The sequence below is a fragment of the Ascidiella aspersa genome, chromosome 4 (genome assembly GCF_963924565.1).
Source record: "Ascidiella aspersa chromosome 4, kaAscAspe10.2, whole genome shotgun sequence".
NCBI lineage: Eukaryota > Metazoa > Chordata > Ascidiacea > Phlebobranchia > Ascidiidae > Ascidiella > Ascidiella aspersa.
The window spans coordinates 13,381,746-13,407,826 of record NC_139450.1 but is presented as its reverse complement, the minus strand read 5'-3'; the positions used below and the strand labels follow the sequence as shown (position 1 = coordinate 13,407,826).

The window sequence follows — 26,081 nt, the reverse complement described above, 5'->3', positions numbered from 1 at the left end:
TCTCAATTGAGCTCAACATTGATGGTATCAAACTTTTTTATTATGCTTTGTTCGACTGTAAGTTTGGTGCCGTTCCTTACTTTTTTGATCACCAAAACTCGGAGGCATTTTATATTAATGCAGCACGTTATGGTAAACTAACATAACCAAACTGGGTTTTACGATATTTTATTCATTTTATATGTGGTTAAATTTTTACGATTTTACGCATTTCGGTAAACCAGGATGTATTGAATTTTTTAGTTTAGTTACCCTAGAAAAAAACTATATCGATTTTATTTAACCTTTTAAAAGATAAACATTACATGATAGACAATTAATAACAAATTACGCATAACCGGCGTAAGTTTTACAATTTCAAATATTATTCAGTTTATGTGGATGAGCAGTCAACAAAAAATGTCTTTAATTGTCGATTACTTTATAATAAAAATAAAATTATCCATTTAGGCCCAAATACCTGCAGTTTAGGTATAACTGATCCAAACTCTAGAAAATAATCTAATTATTGTAAAAGTGAAAGCAAAAGTTGTTTTTGCTTCACCTCTGTATGCTCTGTTTCATCGCCACCAGTCATCGAAGGGGGAACCAGGATGTTGACGTGAAACGAAGCGCTTTCAGATCCCGCCACGTTGCTCGCTTGACACACGTACTCCACTCCGTCAGTTACCTGTTGTTGCAAAAAACATAAATGAAAAACATTGCGGGTTGCTCATAGAGTAGAGATGTCAACCGCGCAGCGTTTGCGGGCGCCTACGCGATTTAGCTAATTAACGCACAATAAATATAAACATTTAGCCGCGCCGTGCTGCAAACCACATGCGGTATGTAAAAGTCTCCTTAAGTTAATTGAAATAACAAAAAAGTGAAATAACAAGCAGTTTACACATGGATGTTTCATCCTTAAAAAGTTAGCTGTTGTCCAAACTTTTATGCTTGAAGTAGCTTTCTAGGTGTTTGTATAGTGTTTTTAAAGTGTTGGAACATATTGCTTACTGTGCTCAAATTTTGCGGGCAAGATTTTGAAAATAATTTGCCTAGCAGCGCAGCTTGCGAACAACTTATTAAAGTACGGTGCGGACAAAGAACATACATTTTATATTCTCACCATCTCTATCATAGAGGTGTATATAGTATTTCATATTTTTCTTTGGGGACTACATTTTTGATCGATTTTCACGGAAACCCGTGCACAAATGAATTGTGTGTAAAATGTAGACATACAAAAAGTTTAGAATTGGTTGAAATAAATGTTAACTTTTTTTGTTTTATCGCTTTATTTAAATCTTCGGAACAATTTTATATTGGAAATTAAAACAATATTATAACAGTTTTCGAAAGCAGTGTCCTTATTACCACCAAAGTAAGAATAACATTAGCTTTGTGATTATTGACAATTAATCAGTTATATAACCTTACACATGATATGAAAGCGTGTTTTACCGTAATTAATTTCGGTGCAGAGGAACAAATAATTACCTGAGCGTTGTAAATAGTCAAAGCTTGTCCGAGGTTGGAGACCAACAAGTTTTCGTGCGAACTTTCGGTGACCCTCACCCCGCCCTTGAACCACTCGATCCGGGGTGCTGGTGTACCGCTCACGATACAATCCAGCACCGCGCTGTCGCCCCTCACTACGTCAATGTTTTGAGGTGACGTCACGATAGACGGCGGAACTGGAGAAATAGTTATTTAAGAAAAATATAATTGATAGAACGTAATTTTCTGACAAACAAATTGTAATAAGTTAAGTGTACAAAAGTTGACGCAAACAATTATAAACATACTAACTGTACGACGTTTTTTTGAATAAAGTATTTATCTAATAATGACACTCAACTTATTTTGTAAGATGACAAATGACAAAAATAGCAAATTACAAAATCCAGAAGACATGCATTTTAGAATACTGGCGTTAAGGACTTACGATGAACCTGCTTAAACTCGTGGTTTGCACTTACCGTAAATATCGAGTTTAGTAGCTTGGCTGGCATCGCCGGCAACATTGGACGCGTGGCAAGTATAAATCCCCGTATCCACCTCTTCTGTTCGACCTGTTTAACATGTTAAAATAATGAACGTTTAGTCGACAATTGACAGAAACAAGTATACAAAAAATATTTAGTCATGCAACGTAAAAATGAACGAAACTTCATTTCAAATATTACAATTAATTGAAATATTTGTGCAACCGAATGCTACGATATACAATGTAAATATAGAACAATTGGGAATTAATTTTGAAACAGAAAACATGTTTTTCGTGGGACCACCAACGTCTAAACCAGGGATGTCCGACCTTTCAGCAGAATGGGCCGCATTAAAGGGGTGACGACACCCGCTCTTCGAGAGTTCACTGGCGCGCAAATATGCAAGTAAATCTCGGCCTTATATGCAAGTAGCCTAAATCTCGGCCCCATTTGTTTTGGCGAAGCGCGAAAATTTAAGTTTACATGCCGTATCATGCCATGGTACGCACCTTTGGGCGGAAATTATTTCCTTAAAATGGTCCGCAAAAAACACACACATAGAAAAACACACATCTTGCTTAACAATGATGTGTGCACAAGCGTTTGATAGATGTTGAAAATTAGACTCGCTTCTAGTCTCTTCTACACGTTTTGATGATAGTCGAAACAATTGTTTTAACAAAAAGGTTACTGAAACTGAGAATAAGTAGTGGGCCGCACGTAAACATCAGATGGGCCGCAATGCGGCCCGCGGGCCACGGGTTGGACATCCCTGGTCTAAACGTATCATATAAATTGAATTCACCAGTCCATTCATGTCAGTCCAACTCTGGTTATAATCACTTACCAATTTGTAGCATTGCCCCTCCTGCTCTCAGCGTAACGCGCTCGCCGGTGCGCACTATTTCGTTCCCCTTCATCCACGTGATAGCGGCCTTAGGAACTGCGTAAACGTCACAGGTAAGTGTAAGCGAGCTGCCCACGTTCGACGTCCGGTTTCTAAACGCCGGACCGGCAATGCTGGGAGGCACGTTGACCGAGACCTTGAAATTTCTACAACAAGAAAAAGTGATTTAATGATTAAAATACTGTACGATCTAAGAAGGCCGAATATGACGATTCAAACTTGCGACACGGTAGATAAATATCTACGAAAATAATTTTGTTGTACCCGATTTCAGCAGCACTCTGGGAAAGCAAAACTAAAAATTTTCCATCGTTTGTAGAATGTCCTAGATAAAACATTGTTATTTAGAACATATGCTTTTCTGCTGCCAATAACGCATGAATTTTAATTGAACACTAACGATACAAAAATGTTTAAAGAAAACTTGAATTCCCAAAAGTAAGGAATGGCACCCAAGTGAGGCTCACAGTCGAACAAAACCTAATCAAAAAGTTCGATGCCATCAATGTCAGGCTCAATCGAGATTTGGGCTTTATGTCACATTAAATCTTTATAGCATCATTTGCCACACCCAGCGCACTTTGAAGCGCAGATCTCGTGTTATAATCGTTTTTGTGTCAGTAACACTTTTTTGCGAGCATGTGCTTGTGAATATCTTAGACGTCACCATTATTAACGCCTTTTACTCGCGCTTGTGCTTTTACGTGCATTTTAATTGTTTTGGTTTATATTTTGACCTGATTGAAGCACGGTTGTGCGAAAGCTTGTCCAGAATCCAATACAATTTGTTTTTATTTTGTGCCACCTGATTCCTCTTTATAGAATTAGACAAATATGGCCATATACAAAACTTAAATTACCTTGATTCAATTCCCGCCGGGTTGGATAGAAGGCAAACGTAGCTCCCAACGTCTTCTTCGTCGGCGTCATTTACCGTAAGGATCTGGCCGTTTGCGGAAAGAAGAACTCTGCCGTCCTTTAATGGCAATGTGTAGATCATTAAAAAGGCAATAGAGTTGACATCTATTATAGGCACTGAGCTCAATGTAATAAATGGCTGTTCCAGACCAGCATGTTCTGTTTTGGGTTGCACTTTTTTCACTCTTTGATGAAGTAAAATTAGCCCTTATAAGACGATAGGCAAAAACATGCGAGTGGTAATTAATTTCACTGTTTTTTTCTGACAAAACTGAGTTTTAACCAGGCAGTATTTGGAAATATGTCATTTTTTAGGGTTAAATATCATATTATGAACTTCTACAACAAAAACGCTAAGATTTTCTTTAACTTAAATACAGGAGTGTTTACTCTTACGCAAAAAAAGGAATAAGAAACTTCAAAGTAGTGAATGATGCAACATAGCGTATTTCAGGGTGAATATTCATAAGGAATGGCACGTACCAGTTCAACGTCTACAGGAAACCCATTCTTGGTCCATTTTACCTCCGGCATGGGGTAAGCGTTCACAGCACAGGATAGAGTAGCGATTTCGCCCTGGTTGACTGTGATGAAACCAACTGAATCGGGTAGCACTGGTGCAACATGTGTCACAACGTCGTACGTTTTCATTGCCTAGATTAATTGCAAAATATGCGTCGTTGATTGTTGCATTTTTGATTGATAGAGCAAGTGTTTATTATATTACCTCCAACAACACGTTACCGATAACTATAGAGGTTAACTTACGTTGGGTCTACAGTATACTTAGCAAGATAAAGTTCGGAAGATTAAAGTGGAAAAAAGTTCTCTTTGTTTAATTTTTATTTCGCTTTCAACGAAATAACAAACTGTTGATTTAATTAAACAAACATGTGAAATTTGGCAAACGCCCACTTAAATACAACCATTTCGTTTCACAAGCAACATAAACGTTCATTATATAACATCACAAAATGGAAGCTTACCTCTCCAACAGGGTTAGTGGCCACGCACGTAAACGGACCGTTATCAGTTGTCTGAAGTCTGAGTACAATGAGTAGCCGGCCCTCGGATAGAACGGAGTAGCGCGAGTTAGAACGATCTAGTGGCAAACCGTCCTTCTTCCAAGAGAGTGACTGCAATGACAAACATGAAATGGTTCAAAACAGTTTCAATCGCCAGTAGACATTAATGAAGTGGATTGAATGGATAGAGATAGTGGTAATTTACTTCTTAGAAAACGGAAAATCCTACAAAGTTGCCTTGATAAAAGGGAAGACAAATCGTATGCATAAAATCGATTTCTTTTTATCTTTTAATAATATAAAAAGTACATTTTAACCCGGCCTGCAAAGATTGGGCTACTACTCATTGGTAATCGTAGCAATTGGACATAAATAAATGGTTTTCAATCCAAACACGGATCCGGAAAGTGAAAATCATAAAGCTAACGACATAATAAAGTTTAACGCCCACAGTTTATCATCAGAGCGAGTTTTTTTAACTGAACACGCTCACTGTCGTTTGTAACAGATCTATTTCATAGGCAAACCTAATTTTGAAGGCAACCCAAAGTTTGCACCAAAATAAATTTGCACAAAGTTGGTATTTTGCATTCTCCGACAATTTTAAATATATTAAACGCTCAAATCCCTATTGCGGTCAAAAGTAAAACCTCTCGTCTACCGGTTCGGGTATTCCCCTTGCGTCACACAGGAGCACAACGGCGCTGTTCTGGAGCGCGATCCTCCTCTCGTACTCGGGACCCGAAATGGTGGGAGGAACGCGGACGCTGACGCGGAAGATCTTGTTGTCTCTTCCTGCTTTGTTCTTGGCGCGACACTCGTAGTGACCAGAGTCGGAAAGGTCCGAGTCGCTGCGAAAGTCAATAACGAGTGAGGCAAGTTGGTAAGGTACTACGTTGACAAATATCGTAAACCGTAAACAACCTAAAAATGCACAATGTTGGGTGACTTAGTATTGCATATATTACAAACTTTACTGTAATCAACTCCATATATGTAAACATCCCAAGGTTTTTTATTTAATGTTCATTTGGCAACGCTTATAAACGTTTGGATAAAGAGAAAACATAAACGGAAAATGCATACGGGAAACTACTTTTGCGAAAATAGTCTACAAAAACTGTTAATAAGCATTAAAGAAATACAGCATTGTATCGTATTTCGAAAACTTTAAATCTTTAGGAAACCAAGGTATTTTTGTTCAGATAATATTTTAAAGATAGGGTAGAGCATTGGGTAGAGGGAAGAATTTTTGATTTTAGGGAGGAAATTCGTTCCAGGGGGGATTTGGGAAGAAAAAAGAGGTGAAAAAGTCGAGAGGTCATTTAATCGTTTATACGGAATAAAAAGCTTATTTAACTGAAATAAATATAATTGTAAAGTGTCTGTAATGGTTTATTGTTTCTTCACAGCTACAGTCATTTATCCAGTACTAGATTGGTGTCACGAAAGACAATCTAAACACTTGATACAAAACAAAATGCTAGGATTTAATTTTCTGAATGCCATTTTGTTAAAATCAAGTCTTTTGATTGGACATAGTAAGAAGTAACAGAGGAAAATACCGTAAAAACAAAAACTAAAATAAATAAAAACAAAAAATATTTGAGCTTTTGGCGCATCTACCCGTCATGTATTACTTTCTTTGACTAGGTTTGTACCTTCTTTGACTAGGTTTGTAGTGAATATTCGTAAGATGTTCGGAAATTTCTAACTTTGTTAGTTTGCCGCAAAGAAGTAAGTTAATTGCTTTAAGGGGCTTTATTCGCTCTTTGCTGTCTTGGTTTCTGTAGCAGATATGTCTATTGTAGTTTTTTTATTATTATTTTAATTTTGAGTCTGTTTTACTTGAGGTTTGTTTTTCTTTCAGCAGGATACAGTGAAGTGATAAATAAAAAAGGTAAAAAAATATTGATTTTTGATAGTGAGGAACTGCCTGTGTATGGGTTTGTAAGGGGGGAATATGAAAAAACTTTGAAAACCACGGAAGTAAAGAAATACATTTTTGATAAACAGCAAGAGGAATAAATATGAGTTAACTCTTTCACGCACCTGACAGTCAAAAGTCGACCTCCCGCTTGTACTTGGTATTTCTTCTCGTTGATGTCGAGCTGAATCCCATTCCTGTACCACTTGATCGTAGGCTCTGGGTTACCAGAGGCCGGACACTAAACATGAAAGTGAAATGTTCATTCAATCGTTTTTAAGGTTTATTATCACAACTCTAGATTTGTGCTATTGCAATTAAATAAATCAGCACCGCAGTTAATTTAATAAGAATACCTATGCTAAAGTCTTAGGCCAACTTACGCTGAGCGTAAACTCGTCCCCAACTCGAGGCTGGATGTTGGTTGGCAGGTTGTTGTCGTCGATGGTGGGAGCCACGTTGACCGAAACCTTCGTGTCCTTCTCATCGCTACCCACGTCGTTCGTTGCAACGCAAGTGTACACGCCGGCATCGGAAGCTCTACGAAGAAAATACAATTGTTCAGGCAACTTATAGTTGGTTTTGGTCCTTGTTCATGGTCTGGGCTTTAATAGTAGTGCGTGTGGTTCAAGCGCAAAAAATAGTTCGATGAGAAGACATATAAGGCAGTCTTTTTATCATTTCTTCCCACAAAGAGAGTTTATATACACGCACCCTCGAGCTGAAAATCTTAGATGGATATCGTGTTTTTTTTTTCAATTTGCAAAACTATAAATCAGATGACACCATTGAACGACAAATTATTTTTCAATATTGAATATTCTATATAGGACCTTCCTCTCATGAAACTAAAGTATACATAAATATAAAAGGTAAAAGTTCGGCTAAAGTATAAACTCGACAAAAAGTCCACTAAAAGACAGAGTTCGAAATTCAGGCAACATATAATACTCATAACTTCAGGGTGTATTTTATACCGGGCGCTGATGATTTGCAAAGTTCTTCCTCCTGGATAGACGTAGACACCGAGGTTTTCGGGGGTCAAGGGTCGGCCGTCTTTGAGCCAGGTCAGTTCCGGGGCGGGCACGGCGTTGATCTTGCAGTGTATGTGCAGGGGAGAGCCTTCGTTGACGTCCACTACGTCAGTGGTGTTGCCGTCGGCAAAATTAGGTGACACTGCGATAAAAACATACCACAACTTGTACGACCGTGTAACGGATTAGCTGTGGAGCATAATGGTTGGAGGTTGTAGTAAGATGTAAAAGGAATATCAAAGCCCATACAGAACAAGGTATCATTTTGAACATTTCAAATAACTCTTTATTATTTTTAACAGGATTAGCTGTTGTTTGGTTAATGCCGATAACCTATAAATTGGACTGTAATATCACGAAATATGGTTGCTTCTCATATTGTTTATTGGACAGTTACTATCTAATTGTAAAACGTTTCACCGCGAGAACTTTTTCTTAAATAAATCAGGTCCATTTCAGAAATCTCAAATAAAATTAAAAGATTATTATCGATTTAATCACTTTTCGATCTGACCATATTATTATGCCCATATTTATCTTTTAATTACTAATTTTAATAATCTACATATTGGGATTGTATAGAAGCTTTGAAGAATTTTATCTAGAAATTGGATAAAGTTAAACATAATTCTGTGAATGGAAACGTAAAAAACATCTCATCAAAACGCAACTATTCGTAGACCAATAATAGACTAATAAGGCGTAGAACCTTTGCATTAACTAAAAAGCAATCTTCAGTTCTTACCTTGAACTTCGACGTCGAATGTCTTGCTATCGTCCCCGGCCACATTGCTCGCCACACAGCGGTACCTGCTCGTGTCCACCGTCTTACTGTCGTCTATCTCAAGCAGCTGACCAGCATTTGACATTCGTATGCGCGCACTGCAACGAACGTTTCTCGTGTATCCGAAGAACTTAGCGAGCTTGTTTCGACCCGATAATGTTACAATGTTGTTGACCACTACTTTCGGACGTGTTGTTGTAGTAAATAGTTAACAACTTGTGGATTGCGAAGTACCAAAAAATGTGTTCTAATTATATTAAGAATTTCCAGAAAAAATAAAAATAACTGGTACGAAAGTATTAATATGAAACTTTAAATAGCATGTAGAAAAATAAGTCACTTCATCAGAAAATACAGATACTTCCTACTTGTTTGTTTATTTTTTGTTTTATTCTATGGGAAATAAACCTTTGAAATACAAATGATTTACTCACCCTTGTTCCAATTGAATTCTTCCTTTCCACCATCTGATTTTCGGGAAGGGATTTCCCTCGATTATGACACAGCGAAGCGCGATCGTGTTATTTATCGGCACACCGATTGAGTCTGGGAACCGTTCATCAGATCCCTCAATGGACGGGGGAACTGCATAAAGCGAAAATTTGAAAAACATAAATGTTGAGCTTCAATTTAATGAATTATAGTTAATAATCGACGCGTCAAAGTCGAAAATCAAACATAGCTGGTTTAGTGTGGCATTTTGGTGATTTGCAATAAGGACCAAGTTGAATGTCCTTTAACAACCACTTGGATGTAGCACAAAAACACAAATGTGTATGCAAGCATTTCTTCCCAGAAAAATTACTTTCAAACGCAGGGGTTATTATACTTGGGTCCATGGACCCCTTGGGGGTCCGTGAACTAGTGTTAGGGGGTTCATGAACGTCTAATTGAAATATTAATGTTTGTTTAAGAAGTAAATTAATTTATCAAAGAAAACAATTTAATTAAAAAAAAGGTTTTGCAGTTACTGTATTAATACTCCATTTCACTTTCACATGTTTGGACCGAAATCAGCAGATTTACAGAGTCTTTTTTATATTGTGACGTAAATTTATGACGTAATTTTTTAATTATTTTTGCCTACCGTGGTCCTAACGAGCCCCCAAATAAATTTTAGGGGTCCGGTTGTAAAAAAAATCTGAGAACCACTATTGCAACGCAATCAATCACATAACCGCGAATTGTGGTCCATATTTACCGTTTACGTGTAAGTCAAAGCTCTTGCTTGCTTGGCCGGCTTCGTTGCTCGCTACGCAGGTGTAGGTGCCCTCATCATCCAGTACAGTGTTGAATATCCTCAAGTAGCGCCCGCCAAACTGAGAGGTCATCGTCGTGCTATCGGTCAGGTTCAACAGAACACCGTCTGCGCGCGTTAGTTTTGTTATATTGAAGTAATTGTATAGATAAAATATGGAAGTAATTGTAAATCAACAATCATTTAACAATCACCGCATGCGTAGGCTACTATACAAACGTTTGGTTTACTTTCACTGTAAAAATAGACGTATTTTTGTTCACAAATAGTTATAAGTGTATGATCTCTGTTAGTTTATTGTTGGAAGTTGGTTTATTTATAAAATATATTTTTAGCTGTTTTTACTTATTTTTAGTTGTGTTTATCTAATATTTGATTATCATACTCAATTTCATAATTGAAGAAAAATCAGTAAATAATGGCGACCTCTTGTTTATACCATGTTCAACCATTTTGACAAAAAAATAGGGGCGAACCCCTTGTGTATTACACATGTTTAACCATTTTGACGAGGTATTATGTCGGGTTAGTACACAGTCACTAATTTGTATCGTTTTTAACCGATAATCCTAAAAATCCTAATTTTTTAAATTCGTAAAATATTAAATTACTATTAAACCCAACTGAAAAAGGTAAAATGTTCGCTATAGTAATAGGGTGATATTTAATATTTATGCTGCAAAAACCTACCCTTAAGCCATTGTATCGTTGGCGACGGGACACCATATGCCGAACACCGGAGCAAAGTCGGGGTGTTCACGTGAGTAGTGACGTCATTGGGTGAGCTGTCGTCATCGCTTATGACTGGAGGATCTGTAACAAACTTTGTATTTTAAGAGGCTCTTGGTAAAATCGCTTGGTAACTAGGACAAACATGGATTCGGCGTCCTAATATAGCATAAATATTCTGTACAAATTTTCAATAGCTCTCGGTTAAACACCGGGCTATCTTTTCGAGTTTGAATAAAAATACTTACTTCGCGATTCATTAGTGACAACAATAAGACTTAATTGTATACATAACAAAGCACAACTAAAAAGTAAACAGTTAATTTGCACCTTAACAACGTTACCATTTTCAATCACAGGCTATATAAGGTGGGCTCACCAACGAGAGAAAAAGTTTGTAAAGTACAAAATCTTGATAAATGCGATAACATTTTTGATCATACGATCAAACGAGCTTCAATAGCTTACCTCGGACATTGACGTGATGCTGCTTCGAATCTTCTCCAGCTTGATTGATGGCTCGACAGCTGTAGTCTCCCGAGTGCTGGAGGTCGGCTGAAGCCACCATGAGATAACGTCCTCCCTCCTCCAACGTGTAATCCTGATGTCCTCCGAGCACTCCGTGGAGAGAGGTGGCGATCCGGTAGCCGTTCTTCTGCCACTGTTAGGCCGAAAGAAATGTCACTAAGTTTGAATGTTTTGGCGAGGAATAACACAGTGTCTTGCGTTGCACAAGAAGATGCCCTATAGTGCAAGGCCTGAGTGAATACATACCGGGGAAAATCGCGAGTTATTTTTAGATACAAATTATTTTGGATAACTTGCTCTAGTAATTAATTCTGAACAGACTAATAATTCAAAGACCTGTTACCTTAAGCATGAGTTGTTTTGCTTTTGAATATAGTACGAAAGACATATTTTTGTTATTTAAGCATGAATTTTATTGCTGCCCTATGGCAAAAACATTGCTCTACACCCGGGATACCACACAGAATAACCGAATAAATAATTTATGGGCAGACTGTTGTTTTTAATTATTTTGTCTTACAAATGTCATTTATTAGATTTTTGTAACGCTTCCCGTGTGACTCGGCATTTTATTTTTTTGCAGAATGATAGTTATACTTGGAAAGTATTGTTTTTATTCCTGTGCCAAAACTATAAACTTAAAAAACGGGCAAACTTGCCGGCATTGCTTCGGACAACACAAAACATCAGTTTCCTTGGATCACCAACGATACCTGTCATTCTGTACTATGAGGCACTACATCCTTAAAAAAACACTTTTACCTCTACGTCAGGCAACGGAAATCCCTTCACTTTGCACTCGAGGGTGAAGGCCGACCCGCGATTGACGTCATGACTGTCGGGTACGTCACTTCCTTCGATCGAGGGCGTCGAATAAACGTCGAGCTCAATTTCTCGAGCCGAGTTGCCGGCCACGTTCGTAACGACACACGTGTAAAGCGCCGCGTCCCCAGCCTGCGTACAATTATTTTTAATTGAAATCTGTATAGAATTAGACACCGAAATTTTTATTGTTGCATTGGTATTTAGCCTGGAACGCTTAGATCAGGGGTTTATAAACTGGAGTCCATGAACCCCTTTGGGGTCCGTGAACTAGTTTTAGGGGGTCCATGAAGGCGAAGGCCTAATTGAAATATTAGTGTATTATTTAAGATGTAATCAAGTTTTCAAAGAATGAGTTTAATTAAAAATAAAACGTTTTAACACAGAACGTATTTAGACTATATTTCACTTTTACATTTTTTGGCCGAAATTAACATATTTCTGAAGTCTATTTGTATTGTGACGTCAATGATACATTTTTTGAAAATTTCAATGATACATTTTTTGAAAATTTCTTGTTAACCGTGGTCCACGCGAAGCAAAAATAAATTTTAGCGTTCCGCGGTAAAAAATGTTTAAGAATCCCTGGCCAAGATCATGTTTCATGTAAAATCGTAATTCCATAGTAAATGGCAAACCAAGTCTGTGGGCTACTACTACCAATAAGGTTGTACGAATATTTTCGATAAGACATTCCAAACTAGGGCGTTCTAACTAAAATAAAACACTTTTACTTTACCGGGTAAGTAGAAAATATCCCGATTTTCTATCCGGCGGTAGAATAGACAAGAAAAACCTATGTGGTGACTATGAGGTCACAATTTTACAATCAACCCTTACCTTGGCATTGGAAACGAACAGAACCCTTCCCTCCGACTGGATCCTCACCCTGGGTGTCGGGTTCAGGGGTTCGCCGTTTACCAGCCACTGTATCGAGGGAACCGGAAATCCTTCGGCATCACACGTCAGCGAAATGTTGTTGCCTTGCGCCACCCAGCGGTTCTCGCGCTGCGAGTTATCGCGGACCGTCGGTGGAACTGAACAACGGATGGATTAAAGGTTATGTACATACTGTAGGTATGACTATGAACTCTTCAGCAAATTACAAAAAAATGTTAAGCTGTACCGGGTCTTAAACTGGATCCCTTAAGGTAGTATCCTGCCAATATTTCTCCCGGGTAACACCGTTTTTTTTTTCGGGAAGTAAAAAACAAAATTATTACTTACACCAACACTTATCAGGTAACTTTTAGCATACTGCCGATGCGGAGTTTAATTCGGGCCCTACCTCTTAGTGGCGGCACCATCTCCCTTTGGGAATGGTTGTCCTGAGGACTGGGCCTAAACCTAATACTGTCACTTCAGGCATTACCGGTCTCCTTTTTGGCCAATTGGAAGAAGAAGCCACTGGCCCTTAACCTTTAATTTACTCTTACTTTCTTTACTTTCTTTTAGTTAAACAACAGAAGATACCCTTATCAAAAAATTTTACATTGCAAAAGAAGCAAGATTCTCGAAGTTCAATTATCAAAAAATTGCGTCCCTAAACTTCAAAACAGGATATTGTGCATCCTAATTATGCCAATTTACATATTTCGATAAAACGGTTGCGATTAAATATCGTTTGCAATGCATTCATTCTTTGGAATACAGTCGTTACCGTTGACATCGACTTGAAAGTGTTTCCTGTCATCCCCGACCTGATTCCTCGCCACGCAAGTGTACTTGCCAGCGTCCTCGATGTCCGACCTCTCCACCACCAGGAACCGGCCGTCCTCGCTTAATTCGGCCCTTAGTCAGGAAAAATCAAGTTTGGATACTATCATAAAATATTTTCTCTTTAACCAATAGAAATAACTGGGACTTATACATTTATGGTATGTCGGGTTTCATTCCAGATTACGCCACCATTTTACTGAAAAATGCAAACCGAACCGAAATGCAACCCGTTGACTAGCACAACGCATAACACTCTAAATAAACAGTTATAATTCTGGCCTTTAATCCATACTAAATTTAAAAGCGGTTCTCACATGCAGCGGTAAGCCTTTAAAACATACGACGTATAGCCTACTCAAGCTAACCACGATACCAATATCTGACCATATGCGATTCTATTATATTTAACGTCAGGACAACAAAAAATGTAAAATGTGCAACGCTGTAACAAACTTTTCTATGAACCCTCATTTCCGCTTATGCATAACTCATATATTACGACCGTCATTCTGAACAGGCTAACTCTAAATTATTGCGAGAATATTAAGTAACGCTTCGTAGTTCTCGATAGGCTTGTTCGTTAAATACACCAACCAGCATAACTTAAGCGTTTCGTGAAAAACATTTCAGTCATTACCTGTCGAAATAGCGCGAGAGGGGTCGGCGATTTTTCAGCCACGTAACCTGTGGGGTCGGGGTGCCACTAACTTGACATTCGAGCACGAGCCGGTCGTCACGGTTGACCACCACCGTGACGGTATCGCCGTTGTCGACGATAGAGGGAGGCTCGTACACCACAACTGAGAAGGTCTTCGTGTCGTGGCCTGCCACATTGCTCGCGTTGCACATGAAGGTTCCCGAGTGCGAGACCTGAGCGGATGCATAAGGGAAGAGAAGAGGAAATTGGGACCAAAATTAACGAAACAGAAGACGAAATACGTTTTTAGATACCAATCATGTTGAATTTACTTTCTCTAGTGACTTTATTCTATTTAATGATCAAACACTCTGACTTTTTTGTATATGTAACATCCTTGTTTTGAACGTTTTTTGCATTATTATTTTTACATTTTTTAACATCCTTATTTTTTTATTTAAAGATAAACTGCATAATATGGTTTACGTAAACATTAGTTTAATTGCCCTTTGCCAAAAATAATTTAAATATAATCTAAGTAACGCATCATTAAACGCAATATATTTAACTTAGAATAATTACTTTTAGTTCAGATATATGTTATGCGTTATGCCAAACGTCGAAATTTTGCAAAAAAGTAGACAAAAGGTGAGCTATAATTAAATCAACAATTATATATAAATTAAAGACAGGTTAAATGTAAATGTAACCAAACAAAACGAACAACCTTCTGGATAACAACCTTCACGTGGAAAATTGTAGCCTACTTACCTTTGCGGAGTAAATATCAAGCACCCTGCTATCGGAGAGCAGAGCAGAATCGTTGGGGAGAGCGTGGCGGTCCATCGACCAGGAAATCAAGGGTAGAGGAATACCGTCCGGGTCGCATACCATGTGGATGCTGTCGCCCACAACTGAAAACGCATTTGATTTGATATCATTGTTTAGTAGACATTTTCGTGCACTTTGATAAAAAATGTATTAATAGAAAAACTACTGGGAATAGATATTCTATTATAAAAGAAAAGTATACGTAAAGCATAACGAACATGAAGTGGCTCAACACAAAATCTAACCTTTATTTGAAGCCTAAAATAACCAACTAATTAGTTTCAAACGGATAAACGTCAGTTTCAAACGGATAAAAAGTTTTCAAACGGATAAGTTTTTAAACGCTGGCAGCATTGATCGTTTACCTACCATGATTAAGAACGGTATGGGACGGACCGGATATGGTGGGTATGACGTGAACCCTCAGTCGAAAATACTTTCGCTGTTTCCCGGCAACGTTTGTCGCTTCGCAAAAGTACATTCCCGCGTCGTGTTCCTGAAAGATTCGTACAAGACAGAATTCATAAACATCAAACACAGTTTGTTGGTTGCTTTTATCATTTCCACAGCAAACTGTTCGTTGAGCAATAACTACTCTGGTGTTCAAAACACAAGGTACGTTACAGCACAATATAATTTGCAAAATGTTTACATGGCATTTATCCCTGTTGTGTGAGTTTTAAGAGTTTTTAAAAAAACGCCGTTATCAACAGCATCTATTGCAGTGTTTCTCAACATTTTATGGCTACCAGCAACCCTCAGAAATGACAAATAGATTGCGGTACCCCAACAAGATTTTTCCGTAGGTAATACACCATAAGGTCACAATAAACGGAATTGAAACAACACACATCAACTGCACTACGTATGAAGTTATAATTGGATTTATTCAACTCAATTGTTTGAAAAAAAGTTGTAAGTCTTGAGCAAAAATCTGATTCTTAAAGATTCTCAAATATCTCTCAGCACCCTTGAGCATTAGAAATGGCACCAAGGGTGAGAACCACTGATAAATTATCCTAGTCGAAAAAAACTCCGTCATAAACTACGCACAAGCTACCCAAGTAGCTTTTTAAAATTAAAATCGAGTCTCGGCCAACCTACCTGCGTCCAAGAGATGTCGAGCTGCCTGTCGTTCTGCGTCAGCCTTAATCCAGGCCTCAGTAGGAGAGAGCGCGAGTCCTTGAACCAGGTGATGGTCGGTGGTGGGAAGGCGTCGATGTCGCACTGCATCGTCACCGGCGTGTTTTCGATCACGGTGATGTTCACCACTCGGTCGCCGTCGATGCTGGGTGGCACTACGAAGAAGATATTACAAATTCGGAAGGCCGTGTTACAGCTTGCAGCGCTTTGCAAAGTTTTTCTAACATGTTCCGTCGAATGAGAAGGCCTGGGACTAACATTAATGTTTGTTTAGGAATGTCTCACATTTTAGGCGTGAATCTATAATGACGAAATACATTTCATTAATTATTTTATTCAGAATCTTTTGAAAGGTTTTTACATTTCTTATAAAATATTAGGATGAGCGAATTGAGCGTGAATTATTTAAATAAATAATTTGGTAAACGTTGTGATGTTGTCGAATCTAATTGTGCAAAAGCCTCCCATGACGGACCAGTAATTCAATTTGAAATATATAATTCGTATGGAAGCCATAACATTTGAAAAATAATTAAAATATCAGAAATTTCATAAAACTAATTTTAAGTTTTTATTGCAACCAATAATTCTATTGCGGATAGCTACTTACAGTAAACATCAAGATCGAAATCCTTGGAAGATTTCCCGGCGGAGTTTTTGGCTTCACATTGATAAACTCCAGCTTCGCTTTCCTGCGCTCCACTGATCTTTAGTCTAGTTCCTCCTGCAAATAAACAAACCATGTAAACTGTAATTTAAAGCTTGTGTTTGATTTAAACCTTGTTTACCTACAATTGGAAATTCGAATACCTTCGAATTCTTTCTCAACAATAATTTTAAGTAGAGCCAAAATACATTTATATATGGAGATAAAAAGTCAATTTGGTATTTTTTTAAATGATAGGTCATTAAAAACACACAACGAACAATTTAGATATTTTGTAATATTAACACAAATTTATGTACGAATTTGTAATGTAGCTTAATAATGAATTGCAAAGCCAAAAAGTTCGAGTAGATCGACAGCATCTTGATTAAGACGTTTCGATACAAGCTTGTATCATTTTCAGTTAGTGGGAAACGTCTTAATTAAGATAATGTCGATCTACTCGACCTTTTTGGCTTTGCAATTCATTAACACAAATTGTTTTCAGAAAAACAAAACCTAACAATAAAATTCTTACCGGCTGAAATAGTATAATCTCCCGCCCTTACAGAGATAAGCGGCTGACCGTCTTTTAGCCACGTGATATCTGGAGTGGGGATTCCCGTGACGTGGCACTCCATTGTGACGTTGTGGTCGAGTATGACGCTGACCTTAGTGACGTCGTCTTCTCCACGAATGGAGGGTGGTACTGCGCAAAGAGGTAATAAGATGACGGAATAGGTAAGTATAAAGTAACCAATCTCAAGGAAACTGCCAATGAAAAGCAGATCAAAATAACATAAGGCCACACTTGGTCGTAATGCGTTCAATTTTATTTCTATTTTTAAAAAGCCCGAAGTGTGAGCAATCGAAATGTTAGCGTGGTAAAGTTACGGAAAATCCAATTTAAATAAAATCTAAGTAAGAACACAAAAGTGTTAAAAGTAGAATGATTTTTCTACCACCCCAAAATATTTAACTATATGTAAACATAGTTTTAAGACATGGCCTCGTGAAAAAGGAACATAATTTTGCCGATATTCCTAATTCTTTTACGGTAAAAAGCTTTTACAATATTTATTGGTAAGATTAACAGTGAGTTTGCTAAAGCGCATTTAGATATAAGTGTTTTATGACCTAATTAATTATGTAAGCATTCTAGTACTTGTGGTCAAACGACTTATGCAAGCCTTTATGTTATGAATAAATTCCCGTACAGTGTACACTGATAAAGACTTCAGTATCGGATCGGATCCACTAGTTTCCAGTTAGTTTACGGAACGCCGTTCTGTACCGTGGAAGCCATACTTTCACCAGTGGTTTTAAGTCATTGCGACATAGACATGCTTGCACAAAAAATATACCGTAATTACACGCGACGCCTAATAATTACTCACCGATTACGTCCAGGTGGTAGTCTTTCCGGGACTTCCCTGCAACGTTGCTTGCCTCGCACCAGTAGCTGCCCACATCGCTAAGCTGGGCGCTGAGTATGTGCAAGCGCTGCTTGTTGTTCGTGAAGACCAGGCCCCGGGAAGCCTCGATCAGCTGATTGTCACGGTTATACCACTTTATCTGTGACAAGGAAACTGGTATGTTACAATGAAGGCCAGTGTTGTGAGCAAAAAAAAGTCCAAGTCAAGCTTTTTTGAATAAATAAGCAGTTAAATTTCAGTCAAGTCATATTTAGAGCAAGTCAAATCCAAGTCGGCCTGGTCGTAAAAATTAAACGTTAAAACTATTAAAATTGTTAAACTCATCCGATTATGCAATTACAAAGAAAATAACACAAAACGAAAACGTACAGCTAGCAAATTGTTTTATATGAAAATACTTCATTTCACTTCAACATTTTTCCAAAAGACTCAAGTCAAGTCAAGTCAAATCATTTGTCCCAAAGACTTAAGTCAAGTCAAATAATTCTACCCAAAAATCTTAAGTCAAGTCAAGACATTTAAAAACAGTGACTTAAATGCACTTAAGTCATTACAACACTGTTGACGGCGTATGCCAAAAGCTGCTTCGAGGGTTTTTGTTTTTGTTTGATTTCATGCTTAACCATCGGAAAATTTTCCCCTTGGTTGGGGATTAACAGAAAAATGACACAATTCGAAAAACTTAAAAAATTCGAGTTTGATCACACTGTCAAAGACAGCGAAAATTAGAACATGTACCCAATGAAGAGCAATCAAAGCCATAGCAAAAATATCTTTTTGCAAAGTCGAGCAAGCTCCTTTACCAGAGTCGCTTTAAATTTATTTAACAACAGCTACCAACCTCGGGTGTAGGCTTCCCCTTTTTAATCCTGCATTCCAGAACTTCGGAGCGCCCAATGTCTATGACCTTCGAGTGCTGTTTACTGTGACCTTGGATGACAGGAGGTACTAAAATGCAAAAAAACACATATAAAGTAAATTACCTGGGTAATTTTATTTTCGTAAAGTAAATGTAGTTTAGAAGCAAATTTGGCGATTTTAATTACATAATATTACAAAAATTGAATTAAAAAAACTATTGATTGGAAAAATAGAACTAGCTATTAAATAAACAAACAAATTGTAGATAGATAATGATTTGCAAAGCCAAAAAGGTCGAGTAAATCGACATCATCTTTAATTGACTAAGACGTTTTGATACAAGCTCGTAGTCGATCTACTCGACCTTTTTAGCTTAGCAATTCATTAACAAGCTAGATTACAGATCCGTGCATAGTGTACCCAAATTGTAAACAGTTGTGGCGTTCCTTTAGAACACATATGCTGAATTCTGTACTTTAATCACTATAAACACACAATAAAATCTGTTTAACAGAAAGGGTAGTTTAGAAACTTACCGTACACCACTAAAGACATCTGGCGGCTATCCTTCCCATCCCTGTTACTCGCCACACACTCGTACGCCCCTTCGTGGCGACCGACGTCAGCTTTGGAAACTTGCAAAACTCCGCCGTTGTCCCTCAACTACGTTGTACATGATAAAATCAGTGTAAAAGAATTCAATTTTGATTCACTTGAATTCATTGTGTAAACAGGCATTCATTGGTAAGCCATACCATTGTTTGTTTAGAATCGCAAGATTTATTTTAACTTCATTTATTGATTCTACCAATCAATAAAGGCATCATTAAAGGCCCTGACAAAAGAAAAATCACTTTAAAATTGAGACAGCCTTAATATTGGTTTGGGAACATAAGCTTGATATAAAAATAATCAAAGGGTTTCTTACCCTGAAATATTTAACATCTCCGATTGGTTGCCCATCCTTCAACCAATGAATGGCAGGAAGCGGGATGCCGTTAGCCACGCAGCGCAACTCGTATTTGTCTCCTTCGTTCACTGTGTGTTCGACTCGGTCGACGAGCGGGTAGATCAGAGTCGCTGGAACTACAGAGGCAATTTAAAACAAGCGTTGAAAGAAAAGCACGGCTGTCAGATCCTGGTTTTTATTAGGAATAGCCAATATTTTCGGGACGAAGTCGATTTGCAGCGCAAGTATAAGACGAGTATAGGAAGTATATATAGGAAAACAAGGCAGGTGTGTACAAAATGTGCCACCTAATAAGGTCGGCATTACAATCCTATATCAGTGCTCTTCAACCTTTTTTTTTGGTGAACCCTTAAAGTTGTTTGGGCGAATTCATGCACCCTGTATACTTAAACTGAGGTAAACAGCGATATAAAAAAATCATTATGCATAGCATTATCATCATGTCAATTAAAGCTGAGTTTTTACGAGGGGAACTGCCGAAGTTTTAAACACTGTCGGTGAGAGTTCGATTATGGCTACAGGCTGCTTGCGAGTAGGCTACTATACAGAGGTTCATTTATAGATCAGTTGAAACCTACATCTTTTTTATAATATCCTGAATGTCAAATATTCATGGTTCATTAAAAGTTTGAGATGCACCTTTGTATACCTTTTTGTACCGGTGTACCCCATGTATATTTCCCCATGTATATATATATTTTTTCGTGCACACCGATTGAAAAGCACTGCTCTATATCTCCAAAATGTTTTAGTCAATAAAAATGAATATTTTTTTTACATTTAACAGTTACTTTAAATGATCATTTAATGTTTTTTACCATGAACGACAAGCGTAACTTGCTTCTTGGCGCGCCCAACAATATTAGTCGCCGTGCAAGTATACTCTGTTGCGTTATCAACAGTGACGTCGCTGATGACGAGGCTCTGTTTGGCGTCGGAGAAGGAGATGCGGTCGGAGGGAGTAACTGGATTCCCATACACTTCCCATCTGCAAAGAAAGAGTTTTTAAACGAAGGTTAATATTTTGTTTATGTAAACAGCAATACAAAGAACTTGTTGTTTAATAAACATATTATTCATATGTTCGTCAAACTGTACACCTCCTTAAAGAAAAACAACGATACGAAAAGCGGTTTATAGGTTTTTTTATACTTTATTAGCATTTCACGTGTTCCCTGGTTGAATATCATTAAAAGGCATCCCTAATACTCACAAAACATGTCGACTACTCAACGTTTACCACTATAGACTTAAAACAAAATCCGTTGTACCTTATTTCCGGAAAGGGGTGCGCGTAGACCCGGCATCGTAGGGTGACGGTGTCGTGCTCCACCGCGATCACATTCTCGCTGGGGTTGGCGATGACGGGCGGTACCAGCACGTCGAGGTTGTGCTGCTGGGTTTGTACCCCGACCCGGTTCGAAGCCACGCACGTGTACTGACCCCTATCAGCCTCTCGAGCGTCTGGCGATAATAACTTATCACAAACAACGTTTTACGGATCCAGAAAGGCACGGGTCTTTTTGTTTAGACAAAAGTCCCTTTTGTGGTCAGTAGAACATCAATATTTAATTAGGTACTAATATTTTTATAACATTCTTTTACGGTAAAAGGAAATCTTGTGAATCGACCACATGTCCTAATAAAATTTTAAGGCCTAATAAGCGTTTTAGGGTCTATAGGGCGGGTCTTCGTTTGTTGGGGCCATTAATCATAAAGCTGACGACACTTTAGTCTACGTGCATTTCTGACAAAAAATTTCTGACAATACAAATCAATAAAAGGGGAAAAGGTCATTACACTAAATGCTTTTGTGTATCAGTAACAATATGCTGCAGCTAAATTCGGTTTTAGCCAACCGGCTTGACCGCCATCCGGTTCTTGACCGCCGGTCATTTAATAGTGTTAAAACAAGTAAAAGTGTAAACCTATAGGCTACAATAGTATTTTTCTATTTTAGTAAGTAATTCAAAATGACTGTATACCAAAAACTTTCAATCTCAAGATCTTATTCTTAACAATTAAATTTAAATCAGTTAAAAGCTAACGCATTGCAAATGTTCAAAACAAGTTAAAAGAATTATGCTCACCTGATATGGAGAGCTGTGTTCCGTCGTCGCTGATTCGGAGGTTCTCGCCCCACGAGAAAATCGGCGTCTCGTTCTTGAGCCACACGATCGTCGGCGGTGGATCCCCCGATGCGTCACACGTCAGCACAATGCTGCCACCCAGCGGCACACTCACGTTGTACGTCTCGCCGTCGCCATCAATGGAGGGAGGAACTGCGAGTAATATCGGACAAACGCAATTACCTAACATGTCGAGCCGCTTGATTTATAAATGGTGAAAGGGTTTGAACAATGAAAATGCTTTCCAATAAACTTGTTAAGTTGTGTTACATGTCAGCCAATTTTTTTTCGTGTTGTATTTTAGGAACTTGGGACGATAACAACTCGATTTAAAGGGGTGGGCAAACATACCAAGTTTTGCAACTTTTTAAACGAAAATTATAATCGCAAGAGATCACAATTTGAAATGTTTTTTAGATAGTTTTAGGACCCAAAAAAATATCTGAAATAATAATAATTTGTACAAATCGAATAGAGACATATTTACCAACAATCCTAAAACATATTTCGTTTAGTATTATAAGTTAAAACGCGAATAAGTCGCACTGTTGGCATCAAAGTAAGTTGCTTTACAAAATCAACATAATACTTTAAATTTTAACCTTCCACGTTGACTCGGTGGGTTTTCGTCGCGTCGCCCGCGTCGTTACTCGCACTGCACACGTACTCGCCCTCATCGGCAACTCGCACGCTGTCGAACTCGATCGCCTGCTCGTCCTGCATAACGCGCAATCCCGGCCCTGACGTTACCGGGCGACCGTTCTTAGTCCAAGTGATCTTGGGTAGGGGAATTCCATTCGTGCTGCGAATCAGGCTTTGACTTAAACAACTTGGCCATTGAGTGCTATTGGCGTGTTTATATTCTGCGATTGAACTTTTTTTTACCCTTCTTAAGTCTTGCAAACCAACGATAACAGCACACTTATGGTGGAGGCTTTTCAGTAAACAGCCAATCTAATCAGAGCAATTTGTTTTAAACTAAGCTTTTTCAAGGATATACATTCAAACAAAACTTTTAGCTATTATTTTTGAAAAACGGTTTGTTTAAAACTGGTAGTACTTTTTTGCCATATACTTACAAGCAGGTTAGCAGAAGACGGTCATTTACTGTCACTGTGTGGTTTTGATCTTGTCCAGTGATGGTGGGTGGAACTAAAGCACAGAACACAATCAATAGCAATCAGATGATCATGTAGTCAGGACCAGGAAAAACCAGCAAATTACTTATAGAATAGTTAAGCTTATAGAATAGGTAATATTATTACTTTTTAATTTATAACTGTACATTCAAATCAAGCAGATAAAGTTTGTTCAAACGACCATCTTAAAAGCACTGTGACCAATTTTCTATCTAAAAAAAACAGTCGCTCTAGACTCGAGACAGACACAAAAATTGTTAAACGTCAAAGCGTGGTTAAAATTGGACACTTGGCGCTTTGAAAACAGTCATTTCAACCGGACAAATACAATTTTGCAAAAGAAAAAATCTGAACATCAAAGTGTTTTGAGGAAAGTTTATACTTACCGTGTACGTCGAGGTCGAAATTCTTTGAGTCTTCTCCAGCAACATTGTGCGCGATACACTTGTAAGAGGCGGTGTCGGTCACCAGGGCCGAATTGATTCTAAGCACTTGGCCTCTGTCGTCTATCTGCAGTCGCTCGTTGTCAACTGACAACTCATTCAAACCTAAAAAATTGTTTTTTAAAGGTGCAAAATGAGTCGAAAGGAATAAAATCGTAAAAGGGGGTCAAACGTAACAAAAAGAACTTCTGACTGTGAAACTGTTGATAAAACACTTATAGCAACTGCCTCTACCAGTGCTTATTGTACTGTGAGGTAAATATGGTCCAGTAGTAATTATATGGAAGCATTTTCCTAGGAACTCCGGTTTAACTAGGAACCTTTTAAGGGCCAAGGGTCTTGGTTAGGTTTATTAAAATAAAATTTATATTTTATGTTATACCTTTAAACCAACGAATGCTGGGGAAGGGAATACCGGTAACAAAGCACTCCAGCGCCACCGAATGGTCGATGTTTACCACGTGACTCGACACGCCTTGGTTGTCACGTATGCGAGGTACGGTGTAAACGTCAAGTCGAATCCTCTGTTAAAGCAAATAAAATAATACCAATGGCAGGTTAGAATATTGCCTCATTGCCTTATAGGACGCGTTACTCAGCTGACACTAAATACAAAGAAATGTGACTATGTTTGAGTTAATAACAACATACCTTGGTTGTATCACCGACCACGTTGTGAGCCACACATTTGTAAAAACCAGTGTCTGATACGCGGGCGCTGGTAAGGCGGAAAACACGACCTCCGTTCAGAAACTCGATGTGACCGTGATCTTGCAAAATCGACTGGTAGGACACAAAGGAAACTAAATTGTTTTAAACATGTTTTTTGCTGGAAACGACCTGATAATTTACTTCAGATTACGTTAGAAATCTTACTAGGTGGTAATAAATTTCACCCATACTTAAACCACACAAAATTAAACTGGGCGTTGGATAAAAAGTTATACTATATGCCTACATTTATTTGAGTAATTTAAGCAACGGTGGTTTTGTCTTTAGGAAGAAAGCGCCTTGTTATAAAAGAGGATCAATCTTACGAGTTTTAGCTGTTCTCCACCGAACCAGTTGATGGTGGGCGGTGGAACAGCATTAGCCGGACACAGAAGATCGACGTCGTCCCCCTCTCGGATCCAAATCATCTCGATCTCCCCTTCTCCTCCTTCCCCGTCGATCTCAGGATGTTCTGTGTGACATTGATATGAATTTTATGGGGGTAATTAACTTTGTGATTTCTCGCTAATGATCTCATGAGTGCTTTGCGATAGCCTGGCGTGTAAGTACGATAAACCTGATTAGCCAATAATATTTATTCGCTGAAACTTTATAAGGATCTTTAGTTTTTCTAACAGTAGAATAATAACTAGGGGCACGACAAATGAGATAGGACAGTATTGAAAGCAGTTCTTGTATTTTGGCGCCCTAATCTTTACTAAAAAAATTGTTATGCTGGATCATTCGGGAAAGAATGCTTTTCAAATTAAGAGCGAATCAAAAACACTAGGACGCATTAGACATCCCTTACAACCCATAGTTCGTCAGATTCAATGGGGCGTCTTAGCAGTTAGCAAATTCCAATCAAGATACTAAAGCATACATTTTAAATCGAACAGCAGTAATATTGCCCAGCAAGTCCACACTGGGCTTTTATCGCGGAAAAGACCAGCTCATGCAAGCGTAAGCTCACCGTGAACTTTGACCCGGTTGACGATCCTGACGATGCCGCGCTCGTTCTGCGCCTCGCAAACGTACTCGCCGTTGTTGCCGGAGGTGACCACCTGTAAGGTCAGCGTTCCGTCCCGGGATATCGCCACATTCGGGTCGCTGGTGTCCACCTCCTCGCCTTCATAGTACCACCTGGAACAACAGTTGAACTACAACAAAACGCTCAAATGCGAATAACGAATCTTCTAAATTATAGGTCGGCAATGCTTGTTAAATATTTTTCGATGACGATAAAACAGGGCTGTGGAGTCCATTTTAAACAACCCGAGGCCGACTCCGTCAAAATTATCTTCATAAGTCGAGTCACGTTTCCAGCTATAACGCCATAGTATTGCACATATCCACACAACCAAGATATAGGTGGGTACATAGCGCTTCACTTATTGGGTTGTATGGAACTCTTCCTCTCACATACAAGAGTGGAAGACGGCCCATTGCTATTCCATTTTTAGATTATTAAGGTGAGTCCTTAATGGTTATCAACTTGCTACTGCGCAAGCGCA

General features: G+C 38.4%; 1 protein-coding gene across 1 annotated transcript in view; it reads right to left on the bottom strand.

Moving 5' to 3' along the window:
- LOC146148004 (hemicentin-1-like) overlaps positions 1 to 26,081 on the bottom strand; it is a 72,479-nt gene that overhangs the window by 27,723 nt on the left and 18,675 nt on the right. Inside the window, exons 27-65 of the mRNA XM_083386408.1 lie at positions 25,541 to 25,710; positions 24,894 to 25,039; positions 24,508 to 24,639; positions 24,239 to 24,380; positions 23,800 to 23,961; positions 23,354 to 23,426; positions 22,877 to 23,076; positions 22,236 to 22,427; positions 21,417 to 21,609; positions 20,964 to 21,133; positions 20,104 to 20,261; positions 19,712 to 19,838; positions 19,156 to 19,262; positions 18,276 to 18,453; positions 17,417 to 17,587; positions 16,843 to 16,956; positions 16,194 to 16,387; positions 15,459 to 15,585; positions 15,030 to 15,172; positions 14,259 to 14,491; positions 13,563 to 13,693; positions 12,743 to 12,939; positions 11,843 to 12,034; positions 11,021 to 11,213; positions 10,514 to 10,636; positions 9,767 to 9,931; positions 9,000 to 9,150; positions 8,527 to 8,663; positions 7,725 to 7,923; positions 7,131 to 7,287; positions 6,873 to 6,988; positions 5,482 to 5,671; positions 4,782 to 4,931; positions 4,279 to 4,449; positions 3,738 to 3,853; positions 2,818 to 3,023; positions 1,962 to 2,054; positions 1,480 to 1,676; positions 545 to 670 (exon numbers count right to left, since the gene is read on the bottom strand). Of these exons, the coding sequence (XP_083242534.1) occupies positions 545 to 670; positions 1,480 to 1,676; positions 1,962 to 2,054; positions 2,818 to 3,023; positions 3,738 to 3,853; positions 4,279 to 4,449; positions 4,782 to 4,931; positions 5,482 to 5,671; positions 6,873 to 6,988; positions 7,131 to 7,287; positions 7,725 to 7,923; positions 8,527 to 8,663; positions 9,000 to 9,150; positions 9,767 to 9,931; positions 10,514 to 10,636; positions 11,021 to 11,213; positions 11,843 to 12,034; positions 12,743 to 12,939; positions 13,563 to 13,693; positions 14,259 to 14,491; positions 15,030 to 15,172; positions 15,459 to 15,585; positions 16,194 to 16,387; positions 16,843 to 16,956; positions 17,417 to 17,587; positions 18,276 to 18,453; positions 19,156 to 19,262; positions 19,712 to 19,838; positions 20,104 to 20,261; positions 20,964 to 21,133; positions 21,417 to 21,609; positions 22,236 to 22,427; positions 22,877 to 23,076; positions 23,354 to 23,426; positions 23,800 to 23,961; positions 24,239 to 24,380; positions 24,508 to 24,639; positions 24,894 to 25,039; positions 25,541 to 25,710 (6,142 nt within the window). The remainder of the gene's footprint in view (positions 1 to 544; positions 671 to 1,479; positions 1,677 to 1,961; positions 2,055 to 2,817; positions 3,024 to 3,737; positions 3,854 to 4,278; positions 4,450 to 4,781; positions 4,932 to 5,481; positions 5,672 to 6,872; positions 6,989 to 7,130; positions 7,288 to 7,724; positions 7,924 to 8,526; positions 8,664 to 8,999; positions 9,151 to 9,766; positions 9,932 to 10,513; positions 10,637 to 11,020; positions 11,214 to 11,842; positions 12,035 to 12,742; positions 12,940 to 13,562; positions 13,694 to 14,258; positions 14,492 to 15,029; positions 15,173 to 15,458; positions 15,586 to 16,193; positions 16,388 to 16,842; positions 16,957 to 17,416; positions 17,588 to 18,275; positions 18,454 to 19,155; positions 19,263 to 19,711; positions 19,839 to 20,103; positions 20,262 to 20,963; positions 21,134 to 21,416; positions 21,610 to 22,235; positions 22,428 to 22,876; positions 23,077 to 23,353; positions 23,427 to 23,799; positions 23,962 to 24,238; positions 24,381 to 24,507; positions 24,640 to 24,893; positions 25,040 to 25,540; positions 25,711 to 26,081) is intronic.